Genomic DNA, 15085 nt, shown 5'->3' with positions numbered 1-15085 from the left:
TAGAAAAACAGGGACCCCTTTGGTGGGAATGAGTCAGCGCTCTATGCACCTTTGGCATTTAGTCATGCCGGCCACATGACCACGGAGATGTCTTTGGACAGCGCTGTCTCTTTGTCTTTGTAACGGAGGTGAGCATTGCCCCTAGAGCTGCAAATAACTAGCACTTATGTGCGAGGGGAACATTTACCTTTACCTTTAATCACATTGTTGTAAGTTGTGGGCTACCTGTGTAGGGTTCTCTTATGTTCTTGACAGAAGAGCATTGGCTTTGGCCAAAGTTAATGCTTGACCCACAAGAAATCTGAATTAATCCCTTGTTTTATTGACCCATCCATTCATAGTGCCCTTAGAGTAATATTACTCCTGTTTCTAAACCAATCCATCTTTTTTTTAATTATAAAAACACCTTATTTTCTGTAAGGAACCTCAGTAAACAGCAAAAATATTGTTCAGTCGTGATCGCTGTATGGAAATTTTAGGTATAATTAAAATCTAATAGGTGGCTTTCATGTTAGAAGCCAATTAGCTACACCATTCCCCCTTTAATATCTGAATTGCAACACATGTTTTGTTGTTTGATGTTGCGTACAGAATTTTGACCTGTGATCCTGTGAGCGAAATTTGAATTAAATACAAGCTACCCAGATTGGCTGGTTTCAGGCAGCAGATTAAATCACAAAAGGCTAGCTGAGTTTAATATTTACCAATCATAACATTTGCAAATGTATTTGCTAGGATTTTTTTTTTTACCTGACTTGGTCCAACTTATATATATATACATATGTAGGTCTAGGTGTGTTTGGGTCTTTTCCTGTGTAAGATTAAGAGTATCTTAGTGACGTTTCGGCGAGGTCCCACTCGCCATCCTCAGGCTGGTGCTTTCGACTTCATGCCAGCCGAACACAATACAGAAGCCTGATGATGGCAGATGAGATTCTGCCGAGATGTGATATGATGTAACGTTCTGGTTTTTGGTTTGGCTCTGAGTTTGAGGTCTGGCTATATGTTCGTGGCATGTGTCAGTTTGCTTAAACCCAGAACGTCACATCACAGCCACCCGCTCAGGATATCACATCACAGAACTCAGGAGGTTACACCACAAAACCTCAGGATGTTGCAACACAGCCAACGACCCAGGAGATTACAGCACAAGACCCAGAATGTCACAACAATAGAACTCAGAAGATCATCACACAGCCCATTACCCAGGTTGTTACAACACAGGAGGCTGATAGACACACAGCCAGTAACTCAGCCACACATGTTCTTACGAAAATGCCAGCCAATCTGCAAACATCAACTCCATCAACCAATCAAGAAATGACAACACAGCCAACCAGCCCACTTACAACAGAGCCAGCACACCACACCTCCCCGTTAGTATTTAATAGAGAGACGACAGCTCTGGTCACGCTTGGCTTGCACAAGCATGAAGCCAAAAGCACCAGCCTGAAGATGGCAAGTGGGACCTCGTCGAAACATTGCCAAGATACTCTCAATCTTACACGGGAAAAGACCGAACATGCCAAGACCTGTATACCTGAACCCATGAAAATCTACAAAAACAAATATATATATATAATCATTCAGCAACTCCAGGAGTGAATATTTACCTCAGAGTCAGATTTTTATAAGTCACGGAATGAGAGAATTATTGATTCAAGGCTAGCTAAGATGAAGTCCTATTTTATGTCCAGCAGAACAAAAAAGGCAATTGTGAGAGGCGAGTTGTAAGGTTGCACAGTGGAGGAAGGTAGTCCTTGACTTACAATATTTCATTTAGTGACCATTCAAAGTTACAGGGTACTGAAAAAAGTGGCTTATGACCATTTTTCATGCTTATGGCCATTTCAGCATCCCCACGGTCATATGATTTGCATTCGGATGCTTGACTACTGGTTCCTATTTATGACGGTTAAAGCATCCCGGGGTCATGCAATCTGCTTTTGCAACCTTCTGACGTCTTCAAAAGAAAAACCAAGAAAGTTCAGTTGCCCCTTGAAAAAGCACCTTTGAGAGAACCACGACCTGGAGGACAGAAAATATCCAGAGACATCTCCTTTGAAAATGTTTTGCTTCTCATTCCAGAAGCTTCTTCAGTTCTGAAGAAGAAGAGCCAAAAAAAGCTTCTGGGATGAGAAGGAAAATGTCTTCAAAGAAAACCAAGGAAGTCCAGTTGCCTCTTGAAAAAAGGATATTTGGGACAATGCTGACCTGGAGGATGGAGAACCTCCATGGATATTCCCTTGAAAATGTTTTGCTTCTCATTCAAGAAGCTTCTTCAGTTCTTCTTCTTCAGAACTGAAGAAGCTTCTTGGGCGAGAAGCGAAACCTCTTCAAAAGAAAAACGAAGAAAGTCCAGTTGCCTCCTGAGAAAAGCACCTTTGAAACAACCATGATCTGAATGATGGAGAATATCCATGGATGTTTCTTTGAAAATGTTTTGCTTCTCATCCAAGAAGCTTCTTCAATTTTAGAAGAAGAACTGAAGAAGCTTCTTGGATGAGAAGCAAATAGTTTGACGGTCATCTTCAAGGAAAAACCAAGGAAGTCCAGTTGCCTCTTGAAAAAAAAGCACCTTTGGGACAACTGAGGATAGAGAATTTCCACAGACGGTCAACTTTATTATCTGGAAGGAAATTAATAGTTTGAATTAAAGCCAATTTGATCAGTGTAAACCATTTTAGGAAATCTTCAGGTGAACCAGCAATTATGGAGGAGTCTTGTGTACATACAATTTCAAATCCTCCTTTGTCTTTCCTTGACATTTATAAGATTCTAGTCCTTGGTGATCTATTATTTTTCATTTCCGAAACAATGATGTTGCTTGACCTTATGTTCTTTTATGAATGCCAAAGGCAGTTGTGATAGTCTCCATTAAATCTAAATCCACAACAGACAGACACTTATATTTTCTATTTTTGCTCGATAAACTTTAAGGTGCTTCTCCCAGGAAATGCTGCTTTCCTGGCGCAGCTTAAGACAACCACAATATCACACCCCGTTGAGTTCATCAGCACTGACCAGCAACACCCACACAACACAGCTTAAATTGAGTACTGGGTTTTACGAGTTCAGGTGGAAATTGAGTTTGATTTAGACGGCTTATATCGAGCCATTAAATTAACCAAAGTGCTGCATTCATTCAACAACCTCGAACACGAAGTAACAAGCAAGCCAAGGTTAAGTTTTAAGCAAGTTTTACTAAGAAGAAATTACTTCACAGTGAGAACAATTAACCAGTGGGAAAGTGTAGAGTAGTGATTGTGAGGAAAGAGTGAACAGCCATTTATTCAGGATGTCCCAAAAATGCTTTGTCAATTGGCAACTGGATTTTCTTGGTTCTTCCTTGAAGACATTTCACTTCTCATCCCAGAAGCTTCTTCTGTTCTAGAGAACAGTTCTTCAGAAGCTTCTGGGATGGGAAGCAAAACGTCTTCAAGGAAAAACAAAGTCCAGTTGCCTCTTGAAAAAAGCACCTTTGGGACAACCATGACCTGGAGAACCAAGAATCTCCATGGACCTTCCTTTAAAAATGTTTTCTTCTCATCCAAGAAGCTCCTTCAATTCTGAAGAAGAAGAACTGGAGAAACTTCTTGGATGAGAAGGAAAAACAGTCCAGTTGCCTCTTGAAAAAGCAATCCAGCCAGATAATCAGCAGGAGTCCCTTTATTAGCTGCTACTTTGCCCCCAGTGTCCTGGTTACCTTCTGGCTGGAAAAAACTCTCCCAGGAACAGCCTTTGGCTGCAGCGAATCAAGTCCAAAACATGGTCAACAAAAACTGTAACTACCCTGTTTCTCCAACAATACGGCCTCCCCAATAGAAAGTCCCAGCATGTTTTATAGGCATGAAATGAAATTAACCCCTTCTCCCAAATTAAGGCCTATATTAAAACATCCGAAATGGGGGGAATGGTGGGGGTCTTGCCATTAGGAAGTACTTTTGTTGCACACCCGGATATGCCTGCGTTGACCCTGATACGAAGTGCCCCACCAACGGCGAGGTCAACATCCAAGCCATCGCTGCCCACCCGCCTGAAGATGCAAGGGGGAATTAAGTCACCCCGAAAAGACGGCCTAGCCATTTTTTCGGGCTCAAAAAATAAGACCCGGCCTTATTATATGAGAAACACGGTATAAGTCCAATCAAGGCAAAATGAGATAATTAATCCGACAGGGCAGGAGCAAGGATTCCAGACATGAAGGAATGGCCATAATTCAACACAGTTGGGAGGACACCAGGAATGCAGATAGCCAAAGTCAACACAAGATAAACTCATGTTTGCTCCCAGCAGTTGCCACATCTCTTTTAAACTCTCATTCCCAGGTGTGGCTAATGAAGGGAATCAAGGCCCTTTCCTCCCCCATAAGCCATGCAACCCATGTTAGTCCCTTCTCCATTCCTCCCTGCATGCTCGAGGATGAAGAGGGGGTGGGCCTGGGTTTTCCTCTGAATTCCCTCTCCCTTGTTCTTCCTCTTCTCTGCTCTGCCCAGCCAGACTTTGCCCTCCACCAGTTTCCTTCACAGCCAATGGAGCCACATTTCCACTCCCTGTCAGCTGTTCGTCTTTCTCCTCAGTTTCAGGCTCTGACAGGGGCATGACAGAAACTTTAATTCTAGAGTCCAAACACCACGATTATTTCCCCCTCTTTGCTTTTCCTAAGAAAATCTTTTTCAAAAGGACATTTCATTCCCAGCTCCTGACTGACCCATTTTCCTGGTTCTTCTTTTAACCCACTTTCAAGCTTATATCTGCACTGCCTGCTGGTTGTTGGTTTTTTTTTCCCCCTAAAGCTTGCATTTTGCCTTTAATGTGTTTTGCAAGCATCTGGGTGTCGACAGTTATACGATCCGAAGGGGCCGTGCAAAGGCTTTGGAAAAGACGGTTTGGCGACATGTGGCAAATCACATCCCTTGAAATCTGGAAAAAAAGGCTTTTTCCTCCCAGGTCAACGGGAGATTTTTGCAAACAGGTTCTCCAGAAGTGAAACCAGACTCTGCGCATGCACTGCTCTGAAACACACTCCCGAAACTACCGATAGTCCTTGACTTACAACGGTTTATTAGAAGTGACAACAGGACTGAAAAAAAGTGACTTATGCCCATTTTTCACACCACCGTGAGGGCATCCCCTGCTTGAGCAGGGGGCTGGACTAGAAGACCTCCAAGGTCCCTTCCAGCTCATTATATTCTACTTGAGTTGTTTGGTGACTGTTCAAAGTTACAATGGCAGTGAAAAATGTGACCTATGACCATTTTTCACATTGATGACCATTGCAGCATCCCCACGGTCACGTAATCCAAATTCAGAGGTTTGGCAACTGGCATTGTGATGACCCAAAGGGGCGTGGCACAAAAGCAACACAGTTAAACAAGTAATAAGAGTCCCTTTATTATCTCCAACTTTGCCCCCAATGTCCAGGTTACCTTAGGGTTGGAGACAAACTCTCCCAGGAACAGTCTTTGGCTGCAGAGAATTAAGTCCAAAACAAGGTACACACAAACTGTAACTTAAAGTCCAAACAAACCAAGCTGTAGTAATTAGCTTGACAGGTCAGGAGAAGGAATTTCAGACTTGAAAGCATGGCAAAACTCACACAGTTGGGAAGACGCCAGGAACCCAGATAAGCCTCGACGATACAAGATAATTCACGATTTTCTCCCAACAACTTGCTGTGCACAACCTCCCTTTTTAAATACTGTGTTCCCAGCTGCAATTAATGAAGGGAACCAGGGCCCTTTCTTCCCCCGTAAGCCACGCAACCCACGTTGCTCCCTTCTCCGTTCCTCCCTGCGTGCCCTAGGATGAAGAGGGGGTGGGCCTGGGTCTTCCTCTGAACTCTCTCTCCCTTGTTCTACCTCCCCCCTGCTCTGCCCAGCCGGACTCTGCCCTTCCCCAGTTTCCTCCACAGCCAACGGAGCGACACTCCGACTCCCTGTCAGCTGCTCAGCCTCCCTTCTGAATCAGATTCTGACAGGGGCATGACAGGAATGAACTTATGACAGGTGCAGCTTCCCAGGTTCATACGGTCCCCTTTTGTGACCTTCTGACAAGCAAATTCGACGGGGGAATCTGGATTTGTTTAACAACTGTGTGACTAACTTTTAGATGGCCGGGTTTCCCTTAACAACAGAGGCCAGAAAGGCTGTAAAATGGGACTAAGTTCACTTAACAGCCTTGCTTAGCGACAGAAATGTTGGACTCCATTGAGGTTGTAAGTTGAGGACCACCTGTGTACGAGCAAGGGGGCTTGTTGTGAGCTGAAGCCTGTAACAATTTAGTGCCATCTTTCTTCAAATTATAGAACTTTGATCTATAGTTTAAATAAATTGATCTAAATCAAATAAATCGACCTGAGGAGTTTTTGACTGTAATGAAATTATCTGCCTCTGTAAAAGAATACAGGTAGGCCTCGAGTTATGACCACAATTGAGCCGAAAATTTCTGTTGTTAAGTGAGACATTTGTTCAGTGAGTTTTGACTCATTTTATGACCTTCCGTGCCACGGTTGTTAAGTGAATCACTGCAGCTGATAAGTTAGCCACATGGTCGTTAAGTGAATCTGACTTCTCTGTGGATTTTGCTGGTCAGAAGATCGCAAATGGGGATCACCTTGGGACACTACTACCGTCATAAGTATGAGTCAGTTGCCAAGCATCCGATCCCATGAGCCTAATGAAGCTACAATGGCCGTAAGTGTGAAAAATGGTCATCAGTCAGTGCCCTGTATCTTTGAGTGGTCACTAAATGAACTGCTGTAAGTTTTGAGGACTATATTTAGGTGCCGAGTTCTTGTATACAGGGAAGGTTGTTGTTGTGTTGTTTTTGGAAAGGAGTCATTTCTCCTTGCCAAAGTTGTGTCATTCCGTGGAAAACGGTTATTTTCACCCCACGATTGTAAATTATTCACAGCTTTCTGTTATTTTTTTTTCCCCTCCCTGCTGCAAGAACTGGGAGTAAGAAAAAAAAAATTGGACACGCTGTTATCCACTTGTGTATCCTATACTTATCTCGAGATTGGAGCAATCCAAAGGCGAGGTCAATTTTATTCGACAAAGGGCAGATGGTTAAATAAATATATATATATATATTCTTTATTGCTCAGTCCGGGCCTGTTTTGGTTATAGGCAATTATGAGATGGTGAGAGAGAGAGTGAAAGAGAGACAGAGAAAAAGAGTGAATGAGAGAGGGAGACAGAGAGAAAGAGAGAGGGGGGAGGAGAGACTGTGAAAAGGAGAGAGAGGAGTGAAAGAGAGAGGAGAGAGAGTGAAAGAGAAGAGAGAGAGTGAAAGAGAGAGGGGAGGAGAGAGCAAAGAGAATGAAAGAGAGAGAGAGAAACGAGGTGAAAGAGAGATAGAGAAAAGAGTGAATGAGAGAGGGAGACAGAGAGAAAGAGAGAAGAGAGAGGGAGGGAGAGACTGTGAAAAAGAGAGAGAGAGTGAAAGAGAGAGGGGGAGAGAGTGAAAGAGAAAGAGAGAGAGTGAAAGAGAGAGGGGGAGGGAGAGAGCAAAAGAGAATGAAAGAGAGAGAGAGAAAGCGAGGGTGAAAGAGAGATAGAGAAAGAGAGTGAAAGAGAGAAAGAGAAAAAAAACTGGATTTTTTTCCCTTCCTTAGATCACGTTGGGAATTACTGAGTGTTGGAAAACAGATCAATAATTTATAATTATCTTGCCTGTAGCTGGAAATTAAAGTAATGTCCTTTTTTTTAATAGGGAGAGAGAGGATGAATGGCAACAGTGCCTATTGACATGGATGTATTCCACAGAAGCACCTGTTTTATTTAATTTTGTTTTTTCAACCTTATAGGAAATCAATGGGTTGACGGTGCCGTTGGTCAACCAGGACAGAGAAAAAAATGCAGAGAAGCGAAGCCAGCCACTAAAGTCAGAGAAAGAAGCTTTATTGATAGGTAAGAGGTAACTGGGGTGACCTGGGGCGTGGCACAAAGGCAACCCAGTCAGATAATCCATAGGAGTCCCTTTATTAGCTCCAACTTTGCCCCCAATATCCTGGTTACTTTCTGGCTGGAGAAAAACTCTCCCAGGAACAGCCTTTGGCTGCAGAGAATCAAGTCCAAAACGTGGTCAACAAAAACTGTAACTACAAATCCAATCAAGGCAAGATGAGGTCATTAGTCTGGCAGGGCAAGAGAAGGAATTCCAGATGTGAAGGAACGGCCATAATTCAACACGGTTAGGAGGATGCCAGGAACGCAGATAACCAAAGTCAACACAAGATAAACTCACATTTGCTCCCAGCAGACGCCACACTCAGCACAGATCTCTTTTAAACTCCCTTCCCAGGTGTGGCTAAATGAAGGGACTCAGGGCCCTTTCCTCCCCTGTAAGCCACCCACGTTGCTCCCTTCTCCGTTCCTCCCTGTGTGACCTAGGATGAAGAGGGTGTGGGCCTGGGTCCTCTGAACTCCCTCTCCCTTGTTCTCCCTCACCCCTGCTCTGCCCAGCTGGATTTTGCCCTTCCCCAGTTTCCTCCACAGCCAACAGAGCCACACTCCCACTCCTTGTGTCAGCTGTTCGTTTTCCTCCTCGGATTCAGACTCCAACAGGGGCATTACACTAACTCTCCATGCTCCTTTTTCCAAGCATAATGTTGGTCAGGCCTTCGAAAAGGAGAATCAGCCTCGGAAGTATTCTGCGTTTCAGTGGGTGAGAGACCCCAGAAAAGAGGTGGAAACCCCCTATATTTGGATAAGTTGGCTACACTAAGAAATAAAAAACACATCTCTGAAACTAAACATTTTTCATAAATCCATGCAATGCGGCCCTTTGTGAAAAGAACTGCAACTGGGTCTTAATGATTTGGTGGAAACACCTCATGAACTTTGTGGAGTGGTGTGGTGGCCCTAGAGGTGGAGCTCTCGCCTCACAATCAGGAGGCTGTGAGTTCAATCCCAGGTAGGGGAAGATATTTCTGTCTCTGGACACAATGAAGAATATATCTGCTGAACAAAACTCTGCCCTGGCAACAGGAAAGGCATCCGGCCAGTAAACACTCAGCTCCATTCTATGATTGATTGATTGATTGATAGATAGATAGATAGATAGATAGATAGATAGATAGATAGATAGATAGATCTGCTGAATATAACTCCGCATTTGCGATAGGAAAGGCATCCGGCCAATAAACACACAGCTCCATTCAGTTGCCCAAATGCCACCCCACAAGGGATTATGGGGTCATTAAAAGAAGATGATGATCACATGAAATTCGTGTTTCATTCAGGTTTTTCACATCCACCTGCCAAAGCTCTAGGGGTGTCCAACCTTGGCAACTTTAAGACTTGGGACTTCAACTCCCAGAATTCTGGGAGTTGAAGTCCAGTGAAGTCTTAAAGTTGCCAAGGTTGGACACCCTGCTCTAGAGCTTCAGGTGGCAGCTATGATGGAGTCAGATGAGTCACAAAACTTGGTTGAAGAAACCTCAAAGGGCAGAGGTAAAAATGTTGCTTGTTCCCACAGCTGATCCTGGCTTTCTTGAGTAGCATGTCATGCAACCCTAGCTTTCATTAATTGACGGGCCTTAATTACCTGTAGGTTATTTGTAGCTGCCAAATACATAATTCTCTTTGGAAAGTCGTGCAATTTCTCTCTTTAAAAAAAGGCCCATTTTGAATCTAGATGTAATACAACTTTCTAAAATATAGACGTGCTGGTTTAGAATTGTTGGTTATCGCTTACACACCAATGCATTGTTCACAGAAAACCTTTAGAACAGGAGTCTCCAACCTTGACCACTTTAAGACTTGTGGACTTCAACTCCCAGAATTCCTCAGCCAGCAGACCGGAGGTCTCCAACCTTGACCACTTTAAGACTTGTGGAGTTCAACTCCCAGAATTCCTCAGCAAGTTTTGCTTTGCTGGCTGAGGAATTCTGGGAGTTGGAGTCCAACAAGTCTTAAAGTGGCCAAGGCCGGAGACCCCTGCTTTAGAGTTCCTTTCCCGTGTTTCTTGATACTTGAATCATGCTTCAAATGATAACTAAAGGAATGATTGTAAGTTGTGGGCTACCTGTCTATGTTCTCTGTAGCCATCCATTGGCTAATTTTCTCTGCGGCCATCCATATGATCAAGCTAGATTTTTGTAGACCTTTGCTGTTTAGCAGAGACAGAGTTAATTTAAGGGGAAGAAAGTTATTTTTCCCCCTTTAATCCATTGATCCTCTATACTAGCTTCTGTTTGTCACACGACCTGCAAAGAGGTTTTCAAAATGAGAAAAATATAAATGGAAAAAATGTGGTTTAATTTGCCTACTAATCTGAATTTGGATGCAACCCATGCAGAAATTATTACAAAAAAAAAAAAAAAAATCAAGGCAGGCTAATGCTGAGCAGGGTTGATAGCCAACACATGTTCCTAACCAGAGCCACCAAAGAAGTTTAAAAAAAAAGAAGAGCAAGAATTTTATTATTCAAATGCCTACAAATTTTGATGGGCAAATCAAGCACAGCACGCGAAGCTACAAAAAATTCCAGCACGTCTTTCATTGAATAAATATTTTCTTCTCTCTCTCTTTTTTTTTTTTTTTGGTCACTTGGATATGAACTCTTATTCTTGAAAGTGAAGGGTTTGGGTTGAAATTTATCTTCTTGTTGAATTGTTTCAGAAACACAAGTGCCGACTTTTGGTTGAAATCCAGGTGCATTTATGTACAATAATTATTTTATCCTATTCTGTATGGCCTGAATCAATTATCACAGGTTTTCTTTTTTTAATTTCATTTTAATACAGGTATCATATCCACGTTCCTTCACGTTCATCCTTTCGGAGCTAATATTGAATATCTCTGGTCGTATATGCAGCAGCTGGACTCTCGGGTAAATTGGATTTAGAAGTTTTCTTTTTGGCGGGGGGGGGGTTGAAATTAAAAAAAAATAAGATGAGGTAGGCAGCAAATTTTCACAAAATGCAAATAGAATGTCTTTAGATCCTCACTGCTGCTTTTTGCTGAGGTTACAAAATAAATTCCTGGAGAGAAATAACCCTAAATGTGATTAAGAGGATTCATTTATTGTCCTCTATAGATTTTACAATCAATCCTTCTTTACTGCATTGAAATCCGGACAACAGATCAGAATAGACTAACAGAATCATGGAGTTAGAAAGGAGACCTTGAAGGTCTTCTAGTTCAAGCCCTGCTCAGGCAGGAGAAACTGTACCATTTCACACAAAAGGCTGTCCAGTCTCTTCTTCAAAAAAATCTCCAGTGATGGAGCACCCACAACTTCTGGAGATCTTTTACCTATAACTTGGTAAAAACATTGACATAAGCAAAAAGTTTCCGCTACTTGGATCCTCTTTGGTGGGCTTTCCAGTGGTGAAGAATTCTCAAAACTTCATAAGTTTGAAGAACAGAGCAGAAGATTAGAATGGAATGGAATGGAATGGAATGGAATGGAATGGAATAGAATAGAATAGAGAATAGAATAGAATAGAATAGAATAGAATAGAATAGAATAGAATAGAATAGAATAGAATAGAATAAAATTCTTTATTGGCCAAGTGTGATTGGACACACAAGGAATTTGTCTTGGTGAAAATACTCTCAGGGTACATAAAAAGAGAAGATACCTTCATCAAGAGTCAAGAATCATCAGGTACAACACTTAATGATAGTCAAAGGGAACAATAAGCAATCAAATCATACTAGGAAACAGTCAATATAAGTTGTAATATATAAGGATATAAGCGACAAAATTACAGTCCTACAGTCACAAGTGGGAGGGGATGGGTGATAAGGAGTGATGAGAAGATTAATAGTAATAGTAGTGCAGACTTTGTAACTACTTGAACAGTGTTGAGGGAATTATTTGTTTAGCAGAGTGATGATATTTTGGAAAAAACTGTCCTTGTGTCTAGTTGTTCTGGTGTGCAGGGCTCTATAGCGTCGTTTTGAGGGAAGGCGTTGAAACAGTTTATGTCCGGGATGTGAGGGGTCCGTAGATATTTTCACAGCCCTCTTTTTGACTTGTGCAGTAGACAGGTCCTCCATAGAAGATAGATTGGTAGTAATTATTTTTTCTGCAGTCTTAATTACTCTCTGAAGTCTGATTCCCCCTATTTGCTTTCCTTTCCCACTTTTCCATGGTCTTCCTTCATTTTATTTGTATTTTACACTAAAAAAAACTTTAATTTTATATATATAATATGAAATCATAGAAATATCTTTTTCCTCCTCCTCCTCTTCTTCTCCTCCTCCTACTTTTTCCCTTCTCCTTTCCCCTTTCTCCTAATCTTCCTCTTCCTCTTCTTCTTTTTCTTCCTCCTCTTCTTCTTCTTCCTCCTCCTCCTCCTCCTCCCTATTTTCCTTCTTCTTCCTCCTTTTCTTCTTCTTCTTCTCCTTCCTCTTCCTCCTCCTCTTTTTCTTTTTCTTCTTCCTCCTCCCCTTCTTTATCTTTCTTTCTCCTTCTCCTGCTCCTCCTTCTTTTACCTCCTCCTCCTCTTCTTCTTCCCTTTCTCTTTCTCCTTCTCCTTCTTCTCCTTCGCCTTCCTCCCTAGATCTCAGCGAACGAAATAGAAATGCTTTTGATGCGGCTTCCACGTATGTTTAAGCAAGAGTTTTCCGGCGTTGGAGCCACGCTGGAGAAACGGTGGAAATTTTGTGCCTTCGAAGGGATTAAAACGACTTGACCACACAGTTGGATCCGAAGCTGCTCGGGGAGAAACGTGTGACAGACTGCGATGACAGAGGCGAGCTGAAGTATTAAAAGGAGGAGAATTAGGTTTGGCTCATAGCCTTCCAAACCTGGTTTTAGTTGCATTTGTGATGTCCTCTCGTGAAAAAAATGTAGTCGTGTGCCAGTTCCAAAAACGAAAAGGGGAAAATAAAATGCTCCTGAAATGTTTCCTATGAAAACTCAAAACCAACCAATAACTCTGCAATCATAATGATCTCATTATTTAAAAGTACGCGCCCTCTTATTAGCTCACCTTGAGCCCACTGGAAGAAGGTTTCTCGGTTTCTAAACTCCAGCAATGTCTGTGTATGATGTGGTAGATCTTCCTCCAAAATGTTCATGCCTAAGAGTCTTTCCGTTTCATAAGAAGACAATAAAAATAATAAATCAATGAAATAAATCCGATTTCATAGTGAGAAAAGAGTACATACCAAACGCCAACTTGAAAAAGGAAAAAAAAATGTGTTTGAATAGTTATTTGTATTTTGTAAATTAAGTTATTTGCTCTACCAGGGACTTTTTGCCTTATTGCCAGAGGCCTGAAAAAGAAAAAAAAACACGAAACAAAAAAAAAAAAAAAAACCCCACACAAATGTGCTTGGATTCTTGGACATTGCTTTCTGCAGAATATTATTTTTCTAACATAACGGTTCTCCATTCTAAGTTCCTTTAACATGGATTGCATATCAATTTTCATAAACGACGTGTAAATAAAGAGGAAGGCAGTGTTACTGTATTGTATTTGGTATGTAACATTCAGGGTTATGTATCTGAAAATAAGTATCCGGTTGCATTACTGTTACAGATTTTATAGCAAATATATTGATTTTTTTTCCAATAAATAGGAATTCTACCATAGTTGGACTTTTACAAGCTGACTTTTTTAAAAAAAATGTATTTATTTTGTCCTGTCCCCTCCTCCCCATCTCCTCATATATTTTACAATGTATTATTATTATTATTATTATTATTATTATTATTATTATTATTATTATTATTATTATTATTATTATTATTATTATTAAATATTTAGTGAGATTCAGAGCCTTTGTGGCTGGTTGGTAGCTCAACAGCTCGAGTCCTAACCAAGGACCTAGGAGTTGCTCAGGTAGCATCGGAGGATATAAGCTGTTCCAAGCAGGGTGGTTTTTTGTAGAATCAGGGTGTTCAAGTCTGATAAATTCAGGATTTCCAAATAGTGAGGCAGCCCTTTAGCTATTGCTCTAAGGGCTCCAATTACAGTTGGGATAACACAAGATTTCTTTTTCCAAAGTTGCTCAACTTCAATTTGTAAGTCCCGATACTTTGTGATTTTTTCTTGCTGCGTGTCTACAATTTGTGCATCACCAGGTATTGCAATGTCAATGAACCAAACCTTTTTCTTTTCAACCATCGTTATGTCAGGTGTGTTGTGGGCCAAGTGCCTGTCAGTCTGAATTCTGAAGTCCCACAAGATCTTGACCTTTTCATTCTCCAGAACCTTCTCAACCTGATGTTCCCAGTAGTTGTTACTATACTCAAATCCAACCTTTTGGCACAGTTTCCAGTGAATGATTTTAGCAACTCAGTTATGGTATTCTAGGTAGTCAGTCTTGCTGCACCCACTGATTAAATGGTCACTGTTTCATCTTTCTCATTACAAAGGCGGCATTATTGTTATTATTGCTATTGTTGTTATTAGTATCAGTATCGTTATCGTTATTGTTATTGATTTAATCACAGACTTACAATGACAGTCGAGCCCCAAATTTCCATTGCTAAACAAGACAGTTGTTAAGTGAGTTTTGCCTCATTTTACGACCTTTTTGGCGCCATTGTTAAGAGAACCGCTGCAGATGTTACGCTCGTAACATGTTCAGTGAATCTGGTTTCCCAGATTCTTCGAACGGTCACTAAAATGGATGGTTGTAACTCATATAACTAACAGGCAGGTAAGCCTTGACTTATGACCACAATTGAGTCCAAAACTTCTGTTGTTAAGCAAGGCATTTGTTTTATTCCATTTTGTGGCATTTGTTGCCACTGTTCTTAAGTGAATCCTTGAGGTTGCTAACTTAGCAATATGGTTGTTAAGCTTCTCCGTTGAGTTTGCTCATTAGGAGGTCACCAAAGGGGGATCACGTGACCCCGGGAGACTGCAACAGTCATAAGTACATGCCAGTTGCCAAGTGTTGTGGCCTGTCCCTCCATCAGCCGAATCAGAGGAGGAGGAGGAGTGAGAGTCAAGGTCAGCATCAAGACAACCTGAGAGCTGCGAGGGGGGAGAGGGAATGGAGCTGGCAGAGAGAGGGGGGGGAGCCTGGACTGTCCATCAGCCCTCAGATGGAGCTTCAAGAGCCCCCAGGTCTGGAGGTGGCTGATGAGGAAGAGGAGGAACATCTGGGTC

The 15085-nt window shown here is 41.8% G+C and overlaps 1 protein-coding gene across 2 annotated transcripts in view; it reads left to right on the top strand.

Moving 5' to 3' along the window:
- The window catches only part of ENOX1 (ecto-NOX disulfide-thiol exchanger 1), a 478008-nt gene extending 464451 nt beyond the window's left edge, over nucleotides 1–13557 (top strand). For both annotated transcript variants that reach the window (XM_087967587.1, XM_087967588.1), the window contains exons 15-17: nucleotides 7811–7913; nucleotides 10754–10839; nucleotides 12521–13557. In XM_087967587.1, coding sequence (XP_087823713.1) covers nucleotides 7811–7913; nucleotides 10754–10839; nucleotides 12521–12652 — 321 coding nt within the window. In that variant the 3' untranslated portion in view covers nucleotides 12653–13557. The remainder of the gene's footprint in view (nucleotides 1–7810; nucleotides 7914–10753; nucleotides 10840–12520) is intronic.
- Nucleotides 13558–15085: the final 1528 nt, after the last annotated feature.

This window comes from Notechis scutatus, chromosome 5 (genome assembly GCF_049901735.1).
Source record: "Notechis scutatus isolate UNSWTSFEM ecotype Mainland chromosome 5, rNotScu1.2, whole genome shotgun sequence".
Lineage (NCBI taxonomy): Eukaryota > Metazoa > Chordata > Lepidosauria > Squamata > Elapidae > Notechis > Notechis scutatus.
The sequence above is the reverse complement of the archived record's forward strand: the minus strand, read 5'-3'. Positions and strand labels throughout refer to the sequence as shown.